The sequence below is a fragment of the Pleurodeles waltl genome, chromosome 7 (assembly GCF_031143425.1).
Source record: "Pleurodeles waltl isolate 20211129_DDA chromosome 7, aPleWal1.hap1.20221129, whole genome shotgun sequence".
NCBI classification, from domain to species: Eukaryota; Metazoa; Chordata; class Amphibia; order Caudata; family Salamandridae; genus Pleurodeles; species Pleurodeles waltl.
The window spans coordinates 18,521,057-18,546,924 of record NC_090446.1 but is presented as its reverse complement, the minus strand read 5'-3'; the positions used below and the strand labels follow the sequence as shown (position 1 = coordinate 18,546,924).

The 25,868-nt window shown below is 43.1% G+C and overlaps 1 protein-coding gene across 1 annotated transcript; it reads left to right on the top strand.

Annotated features, from left to right (window-relative positions):
- The first annotated feature begins 9,421 nt into the window (after positions 1 to 9,421).
- On the top strand, positions 9,422 to 21,214 carry LOC138247129 (anionic trypsin-2-like). The gene is made up of 5 exons (XM_069201870.1): positions 9,422 to 9,461; positions 13,313 to 13,472; positions 17,692 to 17,945; positions 18,982 to 19,118; positions 21,146 to 21,214. The coding sequence occupies exons 1-5, from the start codon at positions 9,422 to 9,424 to the stop codon at positions 21,212 to 21,214; spliced, it is 660 nt and encodes a 219-aa protein (XP_069057971.1).
- Positions 21,215 to 25,868: the final 4,654 nt, after the last annotated feature.

The following is a 25,868-nucleotide window of genomic DNA, read 5'->3' as shown; positions in this document are numbered from 1 at the left end:
AGTGCAAGGCCACAGTCTCTCGAGTGGGTGTCTTCACCACTGGTTCTGGAGGGGAAAACATGCCCTGTGCTTGGTCCTGCGAGTGATAGGCCACAGTCTCTCGAGTGGGTGTCTTCCCCACTGGTTCTGGAGGAGACAACATGCCCTGTGCATGGTCCTGGGGAGTACTAGGCCACAGTCTCCAGAGTGGGTGTCTTCCCCACTGGTTCTGGAGGGGGCAACATGCCCTGTGCTTTGTCCTGGGGAGTGCAAGGCCATAGTCGCTCGAGTGGGTGTCTTCCCCACTGGTTCTGGAGGGGGCAACATGCCCTGTGCTTGGTCCTGCGAGTGATAGGCCACAGTCTCTCGAGTGGGTGTCTTCCCCACTGGTTCTGGAGGAGACAACATGCCCTGTGCTTGGTCCTGGGGAATACTAGGCCACAGTCTCTTGAGTGGGTGTCTTCCCCACTGGTTCTGAAGGGGGCAACATGCCCTGTGCTTGGCCCTGGGGAGTGCAAGGCCACAGTCTCTCAAGTGGGTGTCTTTCCCACTGGTTCTGGGGGGGGGGGAACATGCCCTGTGCTTGGTCCTTGGAAGTGATAGGCCAGAGTCTCTCGAGTGGGTGTCTTCCCCACTGGTTCTAGAGGGGGCAACATGCCCTGTGCTTGGTCCTGGGGAGTGCAAGGCCACAGTCTCTCGAGTGGGTGTCTTCCCCACTGGTTCTGGAGGGGGCAAAATACCCTGTGCTTGGTCCTGGAGATTGATAGGCCACAGTCTCTCGAGTGGGTGTCTTCCCCACTGGTTCAGGAGGGGACAGGCCACACAGCAGCCCACGGAGGCAGGATCACATTGCTTCTGCCGGCGGTGACGGCTGCAAAGTGGTGGTGGTGGTGGTAGTGGGAGGCTTCTGCTCTGCCCCTGCACCCTCCGATGTCTGCACTGTGGTGGTGGTAGTGGGAGGCTCCTGCATAGACCCTGCCCCCTGTGATGTCTCCAGAACCACGGTTGGTGGCGGGGGCTCTATGACAGCTGCTGGTGCAGGCTCTTACCCCTTCTTGCCTGCTGGTGCTGGCTCCTTCCCCTTTCAGATGGCAGGTGCAGGCTCCTTCCCCTTTTTGCCATCAGGTGCAGGCTCCTTCCCCTTCTTGCCAAAAGGTGCAGGCTCATTCCCGTTTTGGATGGCAGGTGCAGGCACGTTCCCCTTCTTGCCGGCAGGTTCCTTCACCTTCTTGCCTGCTAGTGCAGGCTCCTTCCCCTTCAATATTTGTGGCCTGGAATCCTTTCCACCACGAGTAGGTGCAGATGGAACTGGGCCCGTGGACTGTGTGAGTGAGGTGCTTGGCTTGGTTCTTGATACCCTGACCATACGTGCAGGACGGGGGGAGAAGTAGGGAAGAGGTCAATGGTGGAAAAGAAAAGCTTTTTAGGGACATTGGGGCGGGAAGAGGGAGAAGTAATGGGAGTGGAGGAAGAGGGAGTGGTTGTTTGAGCTGTTTGTCTGCTGGATTTTGGTGCAGGTGCATGGGCTGTATGCTATTGTGAGGTGTATCGCTATTGGGTGTCTGAGTGCTTGCGTTTGTGTGCTTTAGGAGGGGAGACAGACACAGTGGGAGAGGACACAGGGGACGTGTGCATGGATGTTGTGGAGGTGTCTGCCTGTGAGGTGTGTGTTCTGCTTGGGGTGGTGATGATGCAAGTAGTGAATGATGATGTAGTGCAGGCAGGTGTGAGTGTGGACGTAACTAGGTGGGAGGTGGAGGAGGAGGAAGAGGAGGAGACAGTGGAAACAGTGGATGTTGTTGTGTCTGCAAATGATTGGTGTTTGTGTGAGTGCCTGTGGGATGAAGTGTGGTGCTTGTGTTTGCCTGTGACACTCTTTGGTGTTGTCCTATGTGCATGCTCGTCTGGCTGTGTGCTTGGGATGGGTTGAGGTTGAGGAGAATGGGACTGGGAAGTGGAAGTTGGAGGGGGGAGAGTAGGAACAGGGACAATGTCTGCCATCAGAGAGAAGGCCAAAGCCTGGATCGATCTCTGTTGGGCTACCAATCCAGTGTGAATGCACTCCAGAAATGCATTAGATTGTTGCATCTGGGCTGCCAACCCCTGGATGGCATTCACAATGGTTGACTGACCTACAGAGATGGATCTCCTGGCCCTCAGACGGCATGTACCCTTTCTGAAGGCGGTGGAGACTGGAGATGCCCCTGTGGCAGCAGTGGACCCTGAGTACAGGGAGGACGAGTAAGCTGAAGATGAGGATGAGGACAACAGAACATCAGTTATCCGTCAATACTTCCAATGATACACATGTGAGACAGTGCAAATGACCATTCCTCTGACTACTGATGTATTCTGTGTGGCTGTAGCATGATGGCATTAACTTCCTTTGCATCTCAACTTACTGTCCCTATGGCTTGCCATTTTACAGATGTTGGTGATATAACAACTGTGTACTGATGTGATGACTACAGACAGCTACAGGTCTTTATTTCTATGCTCTCACAGTGTTCAGATCATTTGCACTAGATGTGACTGTTTCCATAAATGCACATTTTCAAAACATAAAATACTAATAGTTGTCAAGTTATGTTCAAAGGTGTTTATTGTAGTGCTTGGAAATTAAGGACAAAGTGCAATAGAATGGGGTGATTATGGAGGAAAGTCCAGGGTATTGTTCCAAGCTGTTTCTAGCACAGGTCCAGTGTCCATGGGGCCATAGGAAGGAGAGCAAAGGCAGTACAAAATGGACAAGATGACTGTGTGGGACACAAGGGGGACAATCAGGAGAGTCTCTTTCCTGGCGGTGGTCTTCGCAAGTGTCTCTGGCTTCTGTCTGGGTCACAGGGAACGTTTGTAGAGTGGTTCACCTTCTTCAGGGGGAGGGGTGCTGGTGGCCTGTGGGTCCTGTGGTGGGGCTTCCTGCCCAGTAGTTGCAGCGGAGATGGTGCTGCTGTACTGTTGCTTCCCTCATGATGTTGGCCATGTCTGCCAGCAACCCTGCATGGCGATCAAGGCGGTGTTAATGGCCTGGAAGTCCTCTCTGATCCCCTGATACTGTCCCTCCTGCAGCCACCTGTTCTCCTGCACGTTGTCAAGGATCAGGCCCATCGTGTCCTGGGAATGTTGGTAGGCTCCCAGGATCTCAGTGAGTGCCTCCTGGAAAGTCGGTTCCCTGGGCCTGTCCTCCCCTTGCTGCACAGCAGTCCTCCCAGTGTCCCCGTTGCCCTGTGCTCTGTCCCCTGAACAGTGTGCCCACTGCCACTGACCCCAGGTCACTGATTGTCTTGGGTGTGAGGTGTGGACTGGGGTCCCTGCACAGATGGGCACACTGCTGATTGACTTGTCCTTGGGACAGAGGTGTGTGTATGCTGGGTAGGTGCTGTGGTGTTGTACCCTGATGGGGGAGGCTCTGTGGTGGACTGTGAGTGGGCTTAAGTGACTGACTGTCCAGTGGTCCCTGATGGGCCAGGTTGTTGGTCCAGATCCTGAAGTCCAGAGTTACTGTCATCACTGGGGGCATCTTCTGTTGGGGGACTGGATAGTCGTGGCACCTTCTCTCCACTGACATTGTCTGGGGCACCTGTGGGGATGTAAGTGATGTATCATGCTTCATGTCTGTGACATATTGTACATCCCTGGCTTCCCCTCTATCGTTAATGGTGCCCTGCCACCTTTGCTTGTGTATGGTGATGTATTGTGTGATTATTAGTTTCCCTATGCTGTGCATGCTTTGGAGATGGGTGTCCATGCAGGGATGGGAGGGGTGTTCATGCATTGGTATGGCATGCAGGATGTGGCATTGGGGTTAGACATATGTGTAGGTGCAGTGTGTGGGATGGAGTGGATTGATGGGAATGAGGGTGAGGGGCTGAGATGCCATGCAGGTATGGGGGGGTGATAAGTGGTAAATGTTGACTTACCAGTGTTTAGTCCTCCAGCTACTCCAGCGAGTCCCTTAGGATGCAGTATTGCCAAGACTTGCTCTTCCCATGCTGTGAGCTGTGGGGGTCCACCCCCAGTCCTGTAAATGACAAGCTGGTGCCTTGCTCCCGCGAAACGTACCTTCCCCTGTAGGTCGTTCCACCTCTTCCTGATGTCATCCCTTGTTCTTGGGGGCTGTCCCCGGCACACACCCTGTCCACGATTCTCCGCAATAGCTCCATCTTCCTGGCAATGGATATCTGCTGTACCTGTGCTCCAAACAACTGTGGCTCTACCCTGACAATTTCCTCCACCATGACCCTTAACTCCTCATCAGAGATATTGGGTGCCTTTGTGGAGACATGGGTGTTGTGTGGAGTGTGTTGAGTAATGTGATGGGGTGTGTGATGTGGGGTGCGTGAGGGATGTATGGGTGTATGTGGTGTGTCTAGTTGCCTCTGTGCTGTTCGTGTCAATCTCCTGGCAGTAATTGTTGTTTGTAAAGGGTTCTGGGTAATGTGGGTGTGTGTTTTATAGTGCTGTGGTGTGTGTGTATGAGTATCTGGTGTGTGTTTTCAGTATTGGCCAATGTGGTGTTGTTTTGTATGTGGGTGTCCATTCTGAGTGCAGAGGTATATACGTCCAATGGTTTACCGCCAGTGAATGTCCGCCGTGGTGATTTGTGGGTCATAACTCCTAATCAGTGATATGGGGGTGCCTTTGTGGGGACATGGGTGTTGTGTAGAGTGTGTTGAGTAATGTGGTGGGGTGTGTGATGTGGGGTGCTTGAGGGATGTATGGGTTTATGTGGTGTGTGTGTCTAGTTGCCTCTGTGCTGTTCGTGTCAATCTCATGGCTGTAACTGTTGCTTGTAAAGGGTTCTGGGTAATGTGGGTGTGTGTTTTATAGTGCTGTGGGTGTGTGGGTGTGGTGTGTGTATGAGTGTCAGGTGTGTGTTTTCAGTATTGGCCAATGTGGTGTGCGTATGTGGGTGTCCATTCTGAGCGCGGCGGTATGTACTGCCAATGGTTTACCGCCAATGAATGTCCACCGTGGTGATTCGTGGGTCATAATGTGGTGGGCGTTGTTTTGTTAACGTCACGGTATGGGTGTTGGATCACCACATTAGCACTGACCTTTGGTCTGGCGGATTTAGGTATGTGGCAGTATTCAATCAGATTGGTGTGTATGTGTGTCATAATATGGCGAACGGATATTGGCCACGGCGGCGGTATGTTGGCAGCCGTCACCGCGGCGGTAAGCGGGATTTACCGCCAATGTCATAATGAGGGCCATAGTTTCCAGTAGCTATTTTATTGGTACAGCCTTGAAAAAGCACCATGGCAGTATCATGTGTGCTGGATGTCCCAGAAAAAGAAGATCTGTCTTAAAAAATCAAAAGTATCAGGAGCAGGACCTGTAAATTCTTTCCTGGTAAAGTGACCTGGAAGTGGTGTGTTAGATTTACAAGATTTTACTGCATGAGCTTCTAACAAGTTCCTGCTCCATACAATGTCATTATAACTTGTTGATCCACCAGTCCTATTCACTGAAGTGACTAGCTCTCTACTTTTGCACTTGTCATAGATTGCATGGGCAGTCATCATGCATATTGGAGTTTTCTTTGTGCCGTGATGCAATTCATAAAACATGATTTGGAAAAAAAACAGTATATTTGCACAGCATAAGCCTGTCAGTTCATGGGATTGTCTTCCACTTCTTCGTTTATATCTTCAAAGCATGCATCAATGTTGTTGGCTTCTGTTCCAAACTCAAGAACTTTAGTTTGTAACAGTTTTGCCTTCCTGATATTAAACAATGATGTAAAAAATGGTAAGACAACATCAGGCATTCTTGTTGACTCCCATGATTTGCGCAGCTCTAGGGCATCAGAAAATGTGTCATTAAGTTCAAAAAAATCTTTCAGGACATTTCTTAAAATGGTTCCTGCTGATTTTACCACATCCTATGATGGTATTTGTGAGCAAGAACTTTAGGAGTCACATCAACTGAAAAGAGCATAAGTGGTTCATTATTTTTGATAGACTGACAAAAACAAATTCTGTCATTGTACATTCTCACCAGAGAAATCTTACTTTCATTATTATGGATCCCCACAGTTTCATCAAAGTTGCATCAATGTTGACCAATATTTCTCTGATCTCACTGGTTGTGAATACGTGGACAGCACTAAAAAGTGGCTTTAAAACTCTTAAACTTAATTTGCTTTTTCAAAGAGTGCAAACTTAACTAAAGTCTGATGGGTATGTTGCCGCTGGAGCTCATTGTACATTCATATTTTTTAATGTATGCACGTATGCAATTCGGGTGGGCATGCAAATATACTGCAAATACAGTCAGCTCGCTATTTAGATCAGCCACTCGGATAAACACTTCATCTTGGAAGAAACTAGCTGCAGATAATATCATGTTTGTCCTATGAGACTCACATACTCTGGTCTTTCATCAATCCTTTTGGCCCTTGTTTTGCCTAAACCACAGATAACACAATGAAGATCCTCTGCTGTCTGATCAGTTGTTGGAGGTGGATGAGGGGTAGCCATCGATCTTCTTAGTGGATGGCCATTGGGTTTGGTTGCCGTCTCTGTCTCAGCAATCTCGGATTCTTGTTGTGATTCATTGGTTTCTGCCATTCTTGGATGAATTTTTTCCAAGCTTTTTTCCATTGTATAAGACTTGTAGCACTTGTTGTTACAATAATAAAGTGTTTGATGTACCCATTAGTTTCAATCTTTTGTGAACTTTGTCTTGCTGTATTTCTGCAGCATCTCAAAGTCTCTTCTGTCTCGCCGCAGTTGATGTTAGATTAGTTTGGCGTATGACACATTTTTCTTTGTTGAAGGAGTCCTCAGATTTTGTAGATAGCAACTCTCCATCAGAAGGCAAAGATCCTCTGCTACCACTTGCTTTGTTCATGTTTACGAATTTGAATCAACGGAAAACATGCAACAAAAAAAGCAGTATTAAAATACATTACCATTATGATGGCTAAAACACATCATTATGGAGCCGCCGTCGTGGGAAATGGTGGGAGAGTTGCTCTGAGACGTTATTTTCTGTGTCTATTAGACTACTTGACACCCAAAACTATGTTTTGACACCAAAATGAAGTATATAGGTCTCATGATTCCTGAAATATTGCATCATCATTGTAACACACCTGCCATTTTTCAAAGGACCATTCAGAAAAAAACGGCCCTGATTAGCAATAACTACCCACACTAAATTACTTATTCAATGATACAAAACCACAAATCAAAATCTCTGGAAAACAATTTTTAGCGGAGGTATATTAAGGGGTCAGAACTAGATTTGTAATTTACCTTTGTAAAAAGGCCCCAGTGGCTTGTGATTCTTTTGCACTAATTCCTACCTTTGGAGGGCTCTTTTATGTATGTATCTTACATTTGTACAGCACAAACATAGCCATAAAACAATCAAATGCTTTACCAGGCCCATGGCAAAGATAGATTCAATGAATGATTGGAGAGACTGCTAAGTTTAGGTGGCAGAAGTGGGCTCTTATGGTATTTTGATGGACATACATGAAACACACCAACCATGATGTCTGATGCAAAAACAATCAACATAGTCCAAAGTGCAATCTGAGGTCATTTTAAAGATTATGTCCGTCTTGTTTCAATAATGGTTTCTACTTTTAGTTTAATCAGCTGGATTCAAGATCCTAGGTGGAGATCTTATCACATGCTTAGGAGTGGAGAAGATGCAGGTACATAAAAGTATCCTGTGTGCTGCCAGCAGAAGTCCCAAATATTCCAGCAGAGTGAGTGAGATTCTTATAGCACACCTTTGCTACCCAAAAGGGTGATTAGAAGCCAATATAACAGACTAAAGGCAGATGCCAAGCCAGATTAATCAGAGCTGGAAATCCTACAATTGAGCTTTTTCTTGCACATGGTTTCAGAGATGCAATTCCGATTGTTCTAGCAATGGGTTATTATAATGCTTGGCTGCCAAATAGGTTAAATGATGTACGCCAAGAGAGGAAGAGCCTCATCATATTAAGAAGCTTAAGGTAGATCAGACCCTAATTAGAAAGGTTTCTAAAACTTATTGAAGATCTTTAACCAAAATTATTTTGTGAATAGTGAATCAATGAAGCTCTTTAAGATATTCTGATGACGGGGACGATTCATAATTAGTCACACTGTGGGGTTCTGGGTAGTCGGAAGGCATTATGACAGGGACTTGGGAAATCCTAATTGTAAAGAGTAGCCATATTATAGCTCAGAAGAAATCAGGGCATCCAGACCCATAGTCAAACCAAAGCTACAACGTGCATGTCTTAGGCACCGCTGACCTTTCCTAATTTTTAATACTTTGCAAAGATCATGTATAGTCAGAAAATTGAGTTTTATGGTAGCAACATCTTTCCTGAACCCAACTATAGCATCTCTTAGTACTACCTCAGTCTTTATCAGCTGGTGGGCCCTATTCGGTAGTAATTTTCCAAAGGTTTTCTGATCTGCATCAATTAGTGAAAGATTCCCATATTTGGGGTTGCTTAAACTAGTGATTACAAATGATTGAACGGTAAACACCAGTTCCAAAAAATCTGAAATCTGGATATAATTGTTAACGCAATGTAACAATGCTTTTGTACTTTTTTACTCTATTTAACTAAATAAGAGTAAAAATAATAGAAAACTTGCAATTATTTGTCTTCTTCGTGTGCTAAGGCAATGCTTGTTCATTTGTACCTTACATTATGAAAAATATTAATATTTAAAACAGTCCATATTTCCATATATTAAATGCATGCCAATCTTTCATACTCATCCAGCCCTAGTCAACTGTTTTGAATGACATCTTGTTTCCAATTCACGAAAGCCCTCTTCATATTTCATTTCTTGCGCATGTAAGAAGCTTTTGTGGACTTTTTCTTACCATTGTGTTGTTAAAAATGGTAAAAAATCACAAAGTACAGTCACTTGATGGCCAGGGAGCAACGTGTTCTTAGAAATCAAGCCCTCCAGTAATTTGTGATAGAAATGTTTTTGTTTATTTGAGGAACTGGCATTAGTCCAGAGCATACAGAGCATAAAAAATAAAAATATTTACAGGAAAAATATCCACAAATTGTTTATTTGTGAAAAACTAAACCCAAAACTTTACAAATCTTGCTAACTTAATACATTTATAAAGGTTTGTGATACTTGCAAAGCATCTTTGAGGAGAATAGAATTTCACAAACTGTTTATGTGATAAAAGTAACACCATATCCAAATGTTAATCCTGTTTCCATATCCTACCTTTACTTTAGATCATTTTGTGTATCACCTAGCTCTCGGATTATTCCCTTGGATCAAGGTCTTCCAGGCCCTGACATGAAAAATGACCCAATGTACACATACTAAATTATCACCTGGAAAAGTGAGAAGATGCAGTAGACTTGAATGACTAATATGGAGTTATTTCATTGGGATAAATACTCCAGCCTTCTTCCGGCATCTCTATCAGTCTTTAATTCCCAACAGTCATGCATCTTTTCCTGCTATTTGCCTTCGTGGGAGTGGCTGGTGAGCTAACTAACTATTCCATAATATTATTAAATGAAACTTTTAAACTGTTCACCTTCCTTTCAAGATGACTATTGACTCTATCCTCACACAACTTGCAGATGTGTAGCTTAGTCAAAAATGATAGAGGTGTCAGTCTGAGATTTTCCAAAAAGCAGAGAGGTTTTCCTTACTAAGGCGGATGAGTGGAATGGGGTCTCTAAAACGTGGTATAGGACATGTTAGGAATATTAGTTTTGAGGAATATGGAAAGGTATGGCCTGCTAGTGTAGGGCCTGTGTGCAAAACTCTAGACTATGCTGTCCCCTTTAGTACAGTTTCTACTTAGGGCAGTTTAGGGCAGAAAACAGAAACACAAGGTCACATGCTTCCCTCCCACACAGAATAGGTTTAGAACACCATCAGCAATTAAAGATCCTCTATCTGATACTTCTCCCAATCACAAGGGGAGTCACATAGCGGAAACCTGATGCTGTAGTGCGGAACCCATAATTTAGGAGCCAACTTCACTTGGTGAAGCACTGTGTCCTAAGTGTGCGAGCACCACACATATGGTCTGAGAGGGGTGTGAAGCTCCAACACTGTGCAATGACCAGATTACGGTGGTCATCATCCTAGACAGACATTGTGTCATGTGGGATTAAAAAGGTGGGGGTCTCTAAAAGAGCAATGGCAAAGAAATGTAACTAGGAAAGCTTTCCGAGTGGCATTGCCGCTCAGTTTAAGGATGTAGCCTAAAACATGAAAACTAAAGTGCTGTGCTTCACAAAGCATGACACCTAGTCAGTATGTGTGTGCTTCTCTGTGAGTTGTATGTTATTGCACCCAGGCATGTTATACAACAGACACACTCCTAAAAACTAGCAAAACCTATTGGCCTGCCTATGTTTTTATCAGTATCATATAAACAAGTACCAGTGGTCTTGTTGTGAATAATAAGAACTGAAAATATTTCAGATCTGAAACTTTGGCACAGAATTAAGCTTTGCTAACATCTGCAGAAAGGGAAATGGTCTTTGGAGTGCCTCATTCACTTTTATTGCCATTCATTCAATTTTCTTCTACTGTCTCTCACTCTTTCTCCCTTTTTGTCCTCCGCGTTTCTTAAATACTCCATCTCCATTCCCCACACATTATCATTATCCACTTCTCACTGCACTGTCTTCCCATTCTCATCTTCCCCAGGCTCATTTGTTCATCTCCTCACTTTTTCATCCCTCCTCACCCACATCCCACCAACTCAGCTTTCACCCCTGCATTTTGTGTTATGCTTCTTTGGTGCTGTCAATATTGTGACTGCTCTGTAACACCTTCACACTGTTTGCCATATATGTGATCATCGCTAAGTGTCCTCTGTAGAGTGGCCATGTGCAAGAAGTCTGGACATCTTTATGAAACACTGACAAGCACGTTGAAAAATTCCCACCACCTTCAGTTCATCTCCAGAGCTCTTACTTATGTCTCATCATGAAAACTCAGCCACAACCATCAACCAGAGCCCATCCAGATGCCTAGAGGAGATTTGGTTGACATAAAAGTTCATAGCTACAGAACCTCAATATGTGGAAACAAAATGCTCTTAAGGCACGCAAGATGAAGCTAAAATGTAATCTTAACAGAGACTTCATTGCTTTTAAAGAATGCCACAAAGATTTCTGCAATCACTGTTTGAAATTCAAACACAGTTTTTTTTCCTTTTAAAGACATGAAGTAAGGACTAGGCAGTGACCCATTTCAAGGTTTTTAATTACTGCCACATCTTAGACCTGATAGGAGCAAACACATTTAAAGCCCTGCAGGCAGCACATTGATGTGAAGTGAGTGACGGGTATGGACTCTGTAAGATCCATACCCTTGACGCTGCCTGCATATCACACGCATCTTCATAGGTCCCTCTGCAATCCCAGGCCCTGTCTAAAAGTGGGTGAGCTACTAAAATCATCTTGATGGTTCTCTTGGACCCCCAAGAACAATGCGATGTATAAAACTCTGTTGCCCCTCCATTAGTTTTCTGTTTTATAATATATACTAAAAGGGAACATGTAACTTACTTATGTATTTATTTATCTTCTAATATGTCCACAGTGGTTTTATAAGGGGAAAGGCCAAGCAGAGACAATCTATCAGAGCACTAAACATTGTACAGCTGAAGGCACTCTGACAGCAGGAAGTACCATTTGACTAAAGGGGAAAACCTTGTAGATAAACATACTGAGCAGCCATTTGTCCTATATATCATGTGTATTTGCACTGATCTATGAACTTAGTCCAACAGATGCCATGAAACATGATGGAGTCATTAAATATAAGGTGCTGCTATCTAAGGGGGGGGGGGAGGGTTGCAATCCCAGTGTCTACGCATGTAACTATTTGACATGGTTCACAAAGAGAGTGGTTTTTCAAGGTCCAGTTTCTGCCAGGCAGTCTTATGGCTAGACCAGGCATTCTGCAGCTGACATAGGCGCATAGAAAAAAAACAATGGATTCTCTTCTAACAGTGAGGTCTCCACTGTTCTCCATTAGCTCTGTAGGTGCGTAACTGCACTGCCCTCTTTAGCTCATTCAGAGTGCACAGATTACAAGTGGGAGTGGCTAATTCATCTAAGAGGTCCCAGGTACTCTGGGGCCTCAGGAGGGTAGGTGAATGGCTAGGAAGAAGGATGCCGGACCACAGATGTTTTCAGATGGAATTCTCCCACATTCATAAAGACTATTTGGTTGTGATAAGAACAAGAAGGAGCAGAGATGAACGTGAGGAGTTGTCCAGACAAGTAAATAACACAAAAACTAAAAACTCTTACAATGTACTTTGTTAATAATTATAGAGGCAGAAACTAAAACCTTTAGATCCTTCAGCTGGTCAGGAACCCAGATTTTAAAGTCACTGGTAAGGCACTAGTTCTCAGGCCTTCACCATCATCTCCATATTTATCTGCTGGTCAAGCTGACACAGATGGAACTTCTTCCATACTGTCCTCCTTGACACTATGGTGCCTGTTTGTTGGCATGCCTGAGGCTGAGAGGATGTCATCACATTGATAGAGCCAAATTGGACACTTATCAGCTTCCTGTGCAACCTCTTATGTTTCAACAAGATCAGTACCATTACCAAGCAATGCATGTAGTTGTATCCTTGTGTTTACTTACATGTTGAAGGATGGATGTTTAAATCTATAACTCACTTGGGCTCCCTTTGACTTGTAGCAAAAAGCCTTTTTCTGACCTTGCAGGTGTAAACTAGTGATTTGTTGCTGAACACTCTTTAAAAAAAGATGCAAATATGCCCTATGTTTCTAAGAACAGTCAATTGTCAAATCAAATGTAGCCAAAATATAGACAAATGACATCAAGGTACCTATACACAGCTATGCATAGATTTACTATTCTTTACGCAATATTTATGTACCTTGAACCATTGTAAGTATTTAAGATACATAGAGGAGTAATTACCTTTATATACTTGCTGTCCCCATATTTTGGTATTCAATAACTTTGTTATGATATTACTGTAGCACAATATTTCAATATTACACAGACAAAGGGTGGTTTGACATAGAGGTCATTCTGGTTGTGTTTTGGGGTGGGAATAACAATTGGGAGTTCCTTTTGAGGAACAGGTGTTCAAAATGGTGGGAAATCCAGTTATGGAAGTACAGTTTCATTTACTCTGTAAAATGAATTCCATTGAACGAAGCAGTAAACATAAGAGGAACCAAGTGGAACAGTATGTGAAAATAGCTATAAAAATTAGAAAAATGTGTTTTTTGGGACTACACATATGAAATGGGTTGTCTGTGTACATAGATTCATGGACTTTATTTACCAAACATTCACACTATATTTGTTTCCAGTGGCCTTCCTTTTCGAAGATGACGACAAAATCGTCGGAGGGTACACCTGCCGTGAATGCTCTGTCCCCTACCAGGCATCTCTGAACTCTGGCTACCACTACTGCGGTGGGTCTCTGATTAACAATGAATGGGTTGTTTCCGCCGCTCACTGCTACAAATCGTAAGTCATCTTGCTAGTTAAAAAAAACTGGTTAAAATTTTTGTGCTGTCATCAGTCATCAAATTCTGTTTATCATGAGATACTGTAAAGCACAAGGTACAGCAGCTGCACTTTTTTCAGGAAAAATGTAAAAATATTTTAAAAGGAAAAAAAAGGGAATTGGATTCCCCACTTAGTATGGTCTGCACATTATTGAGCAACCATGCTCTACTAAATTCATTGTGTGCTTGCAGTGCATTTTCATGATGGTGGGTTGCAAGTTGGACAATTAATCACTATGTTATGCAATCAATTTACATGAATGCAAAGTACATGTACTTACTCCATACCAGCTGTAATTAATGTTTTCTTCATTTATTCCCCAAACATCCATTTAAGGCTTTTGATGGCAATGTCCAAACTCATTTAGTTTATGATAAGGAGGAGGTTTAGAGATGAACTTTATTTTTGTAGCTGCACATTGGCTGTATGGACAAACAACCCCAACAATTACAAAAAGCATCCCCCCTAAAGATGTGTTTCAGAGGTAAATGTGATTTAGCACTTGCCTGCTACATAAGGATAGTATGACAACTCATTGCTCAAATGGGAAGGCATTGTATGAACCTTTTTGATCAAAGTTCTCTTCATGATTCTTTGCAGATTTAATAGCAACCAAGCAAGGCCCGTGCATTCTTCACAGTAAGCCCCCTTGAGCTATTCATAGAGTGTCCTGTGATAAGAAAGTATTAGGTTCTCTGTACTTTGTACTTTTATTACTAACCTTTTTTTTAGGACTGGGATAAGGACGGCTTCAGCTGCCTTTCCAGACTCATGTTTTCCCAATAATATCATACAAAAAATTCTCACATATACAGGGGCCCCCAATCAACACTCTTTCACCACTGGTCTGTTGACACGTCACTTGAATTATACTCCCTCCTACATCTGCAGAAGTATTGATCAACAGAGCAGCCCATTCCAGCCATTCATGGCTCCACTTTCAGTAACTGCATTTTTCCCTTGCACATGTACATAGAGACTTAAAAATTAGTTTGTCAAAAATAGAAACTTCTAGGCACTTCCCAATAACTGAAAGTCTCTATGTATAGCAGGGGTACATCAATTATTTTCAAAACTCTTAACAGATGTACGTAAATTACAATGTTCATTCCTCATTTTAAACCAGTTTCAGTATATTTTAATTCTACTGAAAATAAGCAGAAGGGCATTAGATTATCTAGAGACTATATGAAGTTTTTTAAATTAAAGCCACAACTTCACAGGATTATGATTAACCTGTCAACTACTTGTTTCTGGCTTGATAGAGCCTTCTAGTAACTACTTGTGGAACTGCATCTCCTCTCAAATCAACGACAAAGCTTACACCCACTGAAAAAATAAAATAGCTTATCTTGGCACTTTATGTTTATGTTTATGTTGTACTTACCAGTGAATTAACGCTCTTTTAAAATAATAGGGTGTGATCACAAACTTTAAATAAATCAGGAAACATACTGAAATCTGTAATTTTGACTAATTATTATGAAAACAGCTTTGGCAAATAAATAATCCTATAAGAACACAAATTATTAAAATAGCAAAAGAATGTATGCAAATGTATATACTGAAGCAACACTCCCTCAATTCGGTACAGATCTTTTGAAGCAGCTGCTTCTGACCTGAGGTGGACCTCTATTAACAACAAGTGAAACTGCAGCTTCATAAAAATGCTGCAACACTTTTGCACTTGAATTGTGAGGATTAAGAGGAACGACTACTAGAACTACAGTTTTGAATAAGAATTTCAATGCTTTTGCATCTAACCTGATAGGGTCACTTAGTAATGAATATCATTTTACTTCTCCTACCACAGCGCATAGCATAAGGCAGTGCCCATTTTACTGGGACAGAAATATACTGCCACTTAAAAAACAGTTTCCCAACAATATGGTAGAAGTCTCTTGACTAGTGATTGCTAGTACCTATATATACTAGGTTGTGTTTACAAGTGTTCCATATTAAACAAGTTATTTATAGAAAGTTGCAATATTGAGTCATCATCATATACCAACATTGGCATTTTAGTAACTTTGGAACCGATTAAGCAAGAAATATTTTTTTTGTTAAAATCTGCTTATGTTGCAGATGATGGATTACATGGCAAATGTGGCAAATCTATAATTATGCAAAAATCACCATATAATCACACAATTACAGTGGCCCTGCCTATCCCCCTAAAAACCTAAGAACATGCACCTAAAATGTAATTAAAATAAATCACTGTTGCATAATTTCCATATTTAATAATCAATTTAATAATTAATATTAAATAAAAAAATAATTGTCTTTTATTACCTAATTAACTTTCCACCCTTTACCCCTACAAACGCAGCAACTTGCACATAGAATTTATTACAATAAATAAGTAATACATAATTTACATAAATAGCGTGCAATTAAATAATTAATAAAGAATTTAAAATAATGTATTAATTATCTAATTAATTTCCCATTCTATTCCCCTAAAAATGTAGCAACCTGCACCTAAATATATAATTATTTACACAGTATTACATAATATACATAATTAATATTACTCACTTAATGAAAACATATGAATTTATCAATAATTAATTCATAATTAATTATTATTTAATTTATTTCCTAGCTTATCCCCCTCCAAACCCAAAAACTCACAACACTACAAATTATAATTAATGATTAAATTACAAATTCTAAATCACTTAAAATTCAAACTTTGTTTAAAAAAATAACAATTATACAAACAATATTAACATAAAATAATATATGATCTGAAACACATTAAACCCATTAAAATAATAAAAACATGTTCTTTACAACTATATTATTGAAAACAGTAGTAACAACAATGATATTACTTACCTAAAAACATGATATTCTTGACAACAATATTTCTGCATCACAATATTTTTGTTTCACAATATTTTTTCCAATATTTCTGTATTTTGATATTTACAACTCTATATTTTGATCTAATACCATATTTACTGATCCTATTGAAATCAAGTGCACTTTATTAGAAGACACCCCACACACAAATTATCAAGGACATTTTAAACAGGTCTTGCTCAAGAGGGAAATTTAGTAACAACATGAGTTATTGTAGCTTTTTGACAGTCTTGTTAAACAGTAGCTTCTGACTTGAGAGGGACATCTAGTAAAATTCTAAAGGACTGCAGTCTTTTTAAAACACTTAATTGACTGGAAAAGGAAATCTAGTCATTTATTTAGGTAACTATAGCTTTGTGAAAGGCTAGCCAATTTGCTTTGTCAATGCTTGTTGTAGTATGTGGCAACTAGATTGACATTAACCCAACAAATGCCAGGGTGCCAATGTACTCCCAACAGCTGTTTCCATGAATATTTTCACAGACCATAAGGAAACATGTTAGGGGCACTTTCCTTGATATACAAATACACACACATGCACACACACTCACACACACACACATGTGCACCCCCCCCCCCACACACACACAGTGTTTGGCAGTATTGGCAACACTATTTGTGATGTGTACACATGTTATAATGGCAGAGATGGGTTAAAAAGATACCAAGTTCAGGGCATTCTGCCACTCATAGATTGTGCCACCACAGACACATGCATTTTGCAACCAGCCTTTGGGAAATGTTGATATCTAGTTTGGCAACAATCTTCAAATCTCCTGAACAGATTTTCTCACTTTTTCAAAAAATTACATAGGGGGGACAGATTAGGTAGATTGCAACAGTGCCAGTCCCTTTTACAGGAACCTTTCCTGGTGTCAAAGGTAAGCGTGTACATCTCACTCCATAACATTACAGATGCTATTTCCAGCCTTGTGCTTCAAACAGCCAAATAACTGGTATCAAGTGTGTTAGTTTAATTAATTGAATGGATTAAAAAAAATACTACAAAACAGAGAATGCATTAGTTGTTGACAAAATCCCAAGATTGGAACTATTGTCCTTGATGACATCCTGTCAAAGGTTGCATGCATACTTTTGTAAATTAGGAGTAAAACATATCCCACCTGACAAGTAGCAACAAGACATTGCATTTGTCTTTCACTGCAAATGCTAAGTCTAAGGATGGCTAAAACTGCATCCCCACAATTTATCTCCAAAGCTATAATTGACTAATGAACATTTTCCTGAGCTATCTAACTTGTGTATAAAAGAAATACTTTATAAACTTTCAATCTTCCCTCTACAGCCGTATCCAAGTCAGACTGGGTGAATACAACATTGAAGTTATTAAAGGAGATGAAGTGTTCATCAATTCAGCCAAAGTGATCAGGCACCCAAGGTACAACTCCTGGACCTTTGACAATGATATCATGCTGATCAAACTGTCTTCACCCGCCACCTTCAGCGCATGCATTAAGTCAATCCCCCTGCCCACCAGATGTGCACCGGCTGGAAACGATTGTCTGATCTCAGGATGGGGCAACACCCTCAGCAGTGGCAGTGAGTACACCGTACCTAACCTTTCTGTACAGAGTATCTCTTTATAAATAATGTTATACATGGTGGTGCTTAGCAGATAAAATAGACATCAGAATATATTGCAATATTGCAATTCTGTACCTGATATATGCAAATATAAATATTACCTGCACTAAAGGAAAGTGTGTCCAAGCAGGTAAAGTTGTGAAGGTAAGTGGATAGATAATCACTAATTTGCTGTCCCTCTATCAGTGGCCAGAGTGGGGTCTGGACAGGTATAATTCAGAAAGAATATGCCAACGCATCAGTTGTGATGTAAGAGAACATATTATTTTTCCCACATCATGCTCTTGCCATACTAGGCCCCTGCTACACATTTTTACCCCAATTGCCTCACATAGGAAAAGACTCACTTGTCCATACTTCCAGACTGTTATTTGTGAAAGAGTCCATTGTTCCACGAACCACCTACTTGTCTCAAGACCTGGCTTTAGTCTAAGGATCTCCAGGAACTGGGCCAAGCTTGAAGCTCTCAAGCAGTTTCAGCTTGGATATTTCCTTGAGCTCCTCCCTCCAGAGGCAGAGGTATAAGCCAAGGCTGAGCAGCTGGTCTGCAATGCTGGAGGGGATCTATTGAGAGGAATAGGAAGGGGTGGAGATGATAGAGGAGAAGTGGTGCTCTCAGGCTCTCCCTATAAAGGTAGACAGAGTAAGCTGCATCCCCATCAGCAGCAGCTTCCTGTCATCTGTCTAAGAATGGGCTTGACCAAGCAGCACACCTTTCACTAAAGACAGAGGCCTTCACCAATCTCTTTTAACTTGTGCGGATGTGTGAACATGGCTTCATACTTGACTTCATATCAGCTGGGCACAGTTGACATTTTAAATGATAATATTTTCCCTAATTATTTCCAATAATTAACCATATGCGCCAGATGAAGACAATTTATAAACACAATGCTGTCTCTTTAAAATTGATGAACAATGCAAACAGGTTAATGCTTGCGAGGATTATTGCTCTCAGAATGAGTAACCCTACCACCATGATCTTCTGCAGGTAACTACCCAGATCTCCTCCAGTGTCTCAATGCTTCAATCCTCACTGACGAACAGTGCCAGAAAGCATATCCTGGTGAAACCACCAGTAACATGTTATGTATTGGATACTTGGAGGGAGGCAAAGACTCGTGCCAGGTAACGGACGCATTTTTAAAGCAACATTTATGTTTGTAACACTATTGCAAGGAAGTTTTGACTCTCAGTGGTATTGCTCCCCCATTCACATAGTGTTTTGTTCACATATTCAGTAATGAGGACTTTTGAATTCAGTTACTGGAGTTTAAGAACCTCAAAACTCTTCAAGAATAGTGGATTGTATGTGTTTGCAAATCCGGGTTGGGTGATCCATGTGGGTGTTCCAGAAAAGAGGGTGTACGGGTCCTTTTCCTAGAGATGGGTATATTTGTAATCATATTAGCAAATTCAGTGAAGTTACCAGGACTTTCTCTAGGGTTCCACAATTGTAATTGTCCAATCTCTGCAGGTGGATTACCTGCTCAAAATGGACAGGATATTAGGCTGCAGGGATGGTGAATTTCTGCCGTCACAGAGACTGCAGTAAACAAAATGGCTGCAGCCCTCCCAATTCATATCCTTTCCCAATCCAGGGAGTTCTACTTTAGAACCTTTGGACCAGTGAAAAGAGAAGAGAAGGTGTGTGATATACCTCTATCATAAATCAATAAGTAACTGCCACTTTAGGCCCGGCACAATGTAAGGACATTCTTGCGGGATCACAGGACATCTTTGGCAAAAAAAAAAAAAATCATGAAACTGCAAGCCGCCCATCACGCCTACACCTTCCCATGGATATAATTTTGCACTTTCAAGAAAATAGGAAAAAAATACGGTCCCTGCTATTGCCCAGTATTGTTGTGTATTCAGCTGCAAAATTCCTGATTGCAATCTGGAATATGGCACATAGGATTGATATGGAGCAGGAGACATGGAACTGCCCCTTCCAAGATGGCTGCTGAGGAAACTGTGAAGCACATCCCATTAGTGGTGAACTGATAACTGGAATCCACTGCAGCCTCTGTTGTAAAAACTGTGGTTCATGCATTGATGTGATGAGGAACTGCCCCTTCCAAGATGGCTGCTGAGGAAACTGTGAAGCACATCCCATTAGTGGTGAACTGATAACTGGAATCCACTGCAGCCTCTGTTGTAAAAACTGCAGTTCATGCATTGATGTGCTGAGAAATGTATAATACTAATGCATATTGTATGATTGAATTCGAAGCAGTTTACTTTCAGTAGCGTTTTTACTCTGGCATATTTTGTGGATGTAAAAAAGGTTTTTTGACCAATGCTTCTATAAATCAAAGGCAAATACTGCTTTAATTGGACCGGGAGATGGTAACAGGTGGCAGCTAAAACACTTTCCTGAGACAAAAACATAATGTTTGCCAGAGAAATGGCAACAGAAGCCAAATTCTGAGGATGACGCCCATACATTTCCTGCAAGCAGTCAGCCTACCGGTAGCAGTTGAAACAGATTTCATTACATTATTAATTTAGCAAGCAGGGGTGAGCTGATGTGACAGTAGATGGAGTTCAGTACACTGATTTTTGAGCTCATCAGTAAATAAATACACCCTATTACAGTTAATGCACTACCCTGAGTGCAGCTACATACTCAAGCCTGTTCTCAGAGCAGCGCATTAGTGAACAGTGGAGCAACTGTTTGAAGCAGGAAGTCTGTCTTGCACTTTGTAGATGACAACACAGCCAGATTTTCAAAGGAGAACAGAGTTCTTCCTGCAGGTGCATTTAATGACCACACTTGCCTACACTGGGATGTCTGAGAAGGGACCATAGGAATCCCTTTGCCCCAAAGGTGCCCGTTCGTGGTGCACAGACTGTAAGCCACCTTTTGGTGGCGCAGAGTCAGTACATCTCCTAACTGGAAATTCATTCAACTGAAGTGTTGATATTTCTGATTATTTTCTGAGTTGCTACATGCTCCAAATTTGTCAGTGAGTGCATGTGATTTTTACATTAGAGCATGGACTTTTGGCTATTCATGTCCCTTGATCATTATACATTGTTGATTACTCCTGTTGTTATACAGACTAATATGACACTTCGATGCTCAACATGTTTGTTTAAATCATCAACATAACTAGTACAGTGTATTATTAAATGTCTCTTTCCATCAGGGTGACTCCGGTGGCCCAGCGGCCTGCAACAGCGAGCTTCAGGGTGTTGTCTCCTGGGGATACGGGTGAGCTCAGAAGAACCAACCTGGAGTCTACACCAGGGTCTGCAATTACAAGAAGTGGATTGAACACACTATCGCTGCTAACTAAATTTAAGTGACTCTAAGATATCTCACCTAGAATATACATACTGTGGATGAAGCAGAAGATTAAATTGAAACATATTAACTCTTACTTTTGTGTTTGGTGTCTTCACTATTTGATTTTTTTATTCTGTCATCATAATTAGACCTTGGAGGACTGAGATATCTTTTCATGGGCCGTTGTGTGCTGGAATTTTACTAAGATAAGTGCAAACATTCAGAGAAATTATTGCAGCTGTGCAGAGTTCCCACTGGCTGCAGATTTCTTTGATTCCACATATTGCTTAAGGATTAAATATTTTTATTGAAACAAAATCCAGCTCCTCCCCCTATGGTCCAACTAGGCCGATGAGCGTAGGCACTCCAATAGTTTGTGATATAATTCCAAAAATCTTGAACTACAGGACATTGCCAGACAATGTGAAAAATATCTCCTTGAGGGTCTCTACATCAATAACAAATTGGAGACGAGGCAAGGCCCGCTTTCTGCATATGGACGGGAGTCATTTAGGTTTGGTGTAAGCACTTGTGGAGTCAAGCAGAGATTATGGGGATATAGGTTTTGAGCCAATAGCAGAAGAGTCCTTCCTTAGTATTGCATGGCCACTATGTCTGGCTCACCTTTAGATCCTCTACAAGCAAGAAAATGGGAAAAATTAGCAGATTACAATTTGCCCCACATAAGGCATCTTCCTAATCAATCTCTGTGTTTGGAGCAGGTACCAAGTAAGTGGAAGAAGGCTAAAGTTATGTCTCTTTTGAAAAAACCTTCAGCTGACCCGGCAATACTTGCTAACTATAGACGCATCTCTCTTCTTCTTTTTCCTGTAAAAACAGTGGAACATTATTAGAAATGGGGTCTCAGGTTGGCTGTCAGTTTGCACTCTGCCCAAGCAGGACAGAGTGCAATGGAGGGCAATGTAGATACACACTTAAGATAACCCCTGCTCACTCCCTTGATAGCTTGGCACAAGCAGTCATGCATATCTCAAAGGCAATGTGTAAAGTATTTGTACCAACAGACACAGTAATACTGGGAAAACACAATAAAATGGACACCACATCAGTTTATCAAAATAACCATTACTTATCTAAATCAAACAAGATCAGAACAACAAAAATCGAACATACACAAGTAAAGTTATGACATTTTAGAAATAAAGAGTCTTACTCCATAGAAAACAATGTAAAAGTTGTTGTTACACAAAATACTTTGTTTGTATAAAAAATAAAGCCGCACGGGCGTGTGTACGTTGGAAAAGTCAGCAATGTGTCAATTCCTTACCCGCAAGTGAGGCAGTGCATTGTTTCTTCGCAGGTCAGGTAGGCAATGAGTAATTTTTATCTTCTGTAAGAGAGTGATGCATCAATTTCCAGACGGGCACCTCAGGTCTGCACAGGTTCATGTTGATTTTGACACCCAGCAATGTTGCGTGTGAAATCCGGCCGCACGAGGATGAGAATCTGTGCTGTGTGGGGTTTGCATCTATTTTAGCAGCCGCAAGAAGGTGTTGCCTCATTTCTCCAGCCGTGATGCAGGTGATGTGTCAATTTCCCAGCCACGATACAGGTGGTGCATCAATTTGAGCCACAATGCGGGTAGCGCATCATTTTTACAGCTGCATTGCAGGTGGTGCATCAAAATCTTCCCCTCAAGGCTCCTGTGTATGGATTTCCACCTTTGATTCTACCAGCTTCACCTTTCAAGGACCCAGTGACTGATGACAGGGCACCACTTGGTAGGGTAGGAGTCTCAGCAGAGTGTATGGGTGCTGGCAGAGGAAGTCTTTGATGGCCCTGAGACTTCATAACAGGAGGCAAGCTCAGTTCAGGCCATTGGAGACACTTCACAAGCAGGAATATACCACAAACTTGAGTCTTTGTCCTCTTTCAGGCAAAAGCAGCACTTGCAAGCCAACCCAGCAAAGCACGGCCACAGGCGAAGGGGCAGTACTCCTCCTCTAGCTCTTCAGCTATTCTCCTTGACAGAGGTTCCTCTTGTTTCCAGAAGTAATCTAAAAATCTGGGGTTTAGGGTTCCCTACTTATACCTCTTTCTGCCTTTGAAGTAGGCATACTTCAAAGGGAAGTCTCTGTAGTTCACAAGATCCTGCCTTGCCCAGACCTGGCTTGAGGCTCACACCAGGATGTTCAAGACTGCATTCTGTGAGGGCAAGCACAGCCCTTTCAGGTGTAAGTGACCATTCCTCCCTCCACTCTAGCCCAGATGGCCCATCAGGATATGCAGGCTACACCCCAGCTCCCTTTGTGTCACTGTCTAGTGGATATTCACAAACAGCTCAACTGTCAGTCTGACCAAGACAGGGAATTGCCAAGCAGACAGAGTCACAGAATGGGTTCAGCAAGAAAATGCCCACTTTCTAAAAGTGGCATTTACAAACTGACAATTTAAAAAACAACTTTACTAAAAGATATAGGTGGTCATTACAACAAAGACAGCCACTTTAACACTCCGACCGCCATGGCGGTACAGAAAAAACAGCTTGGCGGTCACCGCCAACAGACAGGCGGGAGACAATGTACCACCCACAGTATCACAACCTACCAATCCGCCACCTTTTCCTGGGCGGATTCACCGCGGATAAAAACATGGCGCAAACAGCCATTTCAAAGGGAAAACGCTCACTTCTACACACTCCACGAGGAAGGAGGGCACCATGGAGCCGGGACTCCATATTCTTCCTGCAATAGTCTTCCTGCTCCTATACGATGATCATCAACACCGGCGGCGAAGACAACGGTGAGTACTGCACCTACGACATAGGGGAGGAGGAGGCAAAAGACAGGGACACACACAACCAACTTCCCAACCCCCACCCCGACCCTCACCCACTACAACACACACACCAATGCATATCCAAACATTACAGTAACAACCCCCAACCCCCCCCCCGGAAGAATGCAAAGACAAAAGGAAATGAGTGGAACCATTGTAATATATCAAAATCCAGTAACCAAATATATACAGATATATATATACACATTAAACAAAATATACATCACGATTAGTAGTGCAGGTAATGCACCATTCATTGTCCGTGGACCACTGGGCCCAAAATGCTTGGGCGAGGCCCACACCAGATACCTGATCAAAACGGAGAGAACACTGCTGGGGCATCAGATAGAAATACAACAGGCACCTCAGGGGGAAGGGAAGGGGGGGCACCTCAGCCAGATGAGTGCACCACGTCAGATCCACAAGGGGTCTCCATGCCCATTGATGTATCCTGGGAAGTGCAAAGCCACAGTCTCTCAAGTCTCTACAGTGGGTGGTTTGCCCACTGCTTAATCCTGGGGAGTGCAAAGCCACAGTCTCTCAAGTCACTCCAGTGGGTGGATTGCCCACTGTACCATCCTGGGGAGTGCAAAGCCATAGTCTCTCTATGCTCTACAGTGGGTGGTTTGCCCACTGTACCATCCTGGGGAGTGCAAAGCCACAGTCTCTCACGTCTCTACAGTGGGTGGTTTGCCCACCCCATCCTGGGGAGTGCAAAGCCACAGTCTCTCAAGTGGATAACAGTCTCCACAGGTTCTGGAGGGGGACTGGTGCCCAGAGTGCTTCATCCTGTGAAGGACAGATGGAGTGGATGCATGTCTCCACTGGTTCTGGAGGGGGACTGGTGCCCAGTGTGCTTCATCCTGTGCAGGACAGACAGAGTGGATGCATGTCTCCACTGGTTCTGGAGGGGGACTGGTGCCCAGAATGCTTCATCCTGTGAAGGACAGATGGAGTGGATGCATGTCTCCACTGGTTCTGGAGGGGGACTGGTGCCCAGAGTGCTTAATTCTGTGCAGGACAGACAGATTGGATGCATGTCTCCACTGGTTCTGGAGGGGGACTGGTGCCCAGAGTGCTTCATCCTGTGAAGGACAGATGGAGTGGATGCATGTCTCCACTGGTTCTGGAGGGGGACTGGTGCCCAGAGTGCATCATTCACCCCGTGACGGTCCCAGGTGCGTCACTACCCCCGTCGCCCATGGGCTAGCGGTGCTTGCGTTGGCGGTCTTTGTCCTGTTCAGCGGTGCTTGCCCTGTTCAGCGTTGCTTGCCATGGCGGTTTTTGCCCTGTTCAGCGGTGCTTGCCTTGGCGGTCTTTGCCCTGTTCAGCGGTGCTTGAGTTTGCAGTTTCTGACCTGTTCAGCGGTGCTTGCCCTGGTCAGCGGTGCTTGCCCTGTTCAGCGGAGCTTGCCATGGCGGTGCTTGCCCTGTTCAGCGGTGCTTGAGTTTGCAGTTTCTGACCTGTTCAGCGGTGCTGGCCCTGTTCAGCGGAGCTTGCCATGGTGGTCTTTGCCCTGTTCAGAGGTGCTTGAGTTTGCAATTTCTGACCTGTTCAGCGGTGCTTGCCCTGTTCAGCGGAGCTTGCCATGGCGGTGCTTGCCCTGTTCAGCGGTGCTTGCCATGGCGGTCTTTGCCCCGTTCAGCGGTGCTTGAGTTTGCAGTTTCTGACCTGTTCAGGGGTGCTTGCCCTGTTCAGTGGAGCTTGCCATGGCGGTCCTTCATTGGGCAGCTGGGCTGTGGCTGCCGGGGCCCTCCTGGGCAGCTGGTCTGTGGCTGTCGGTG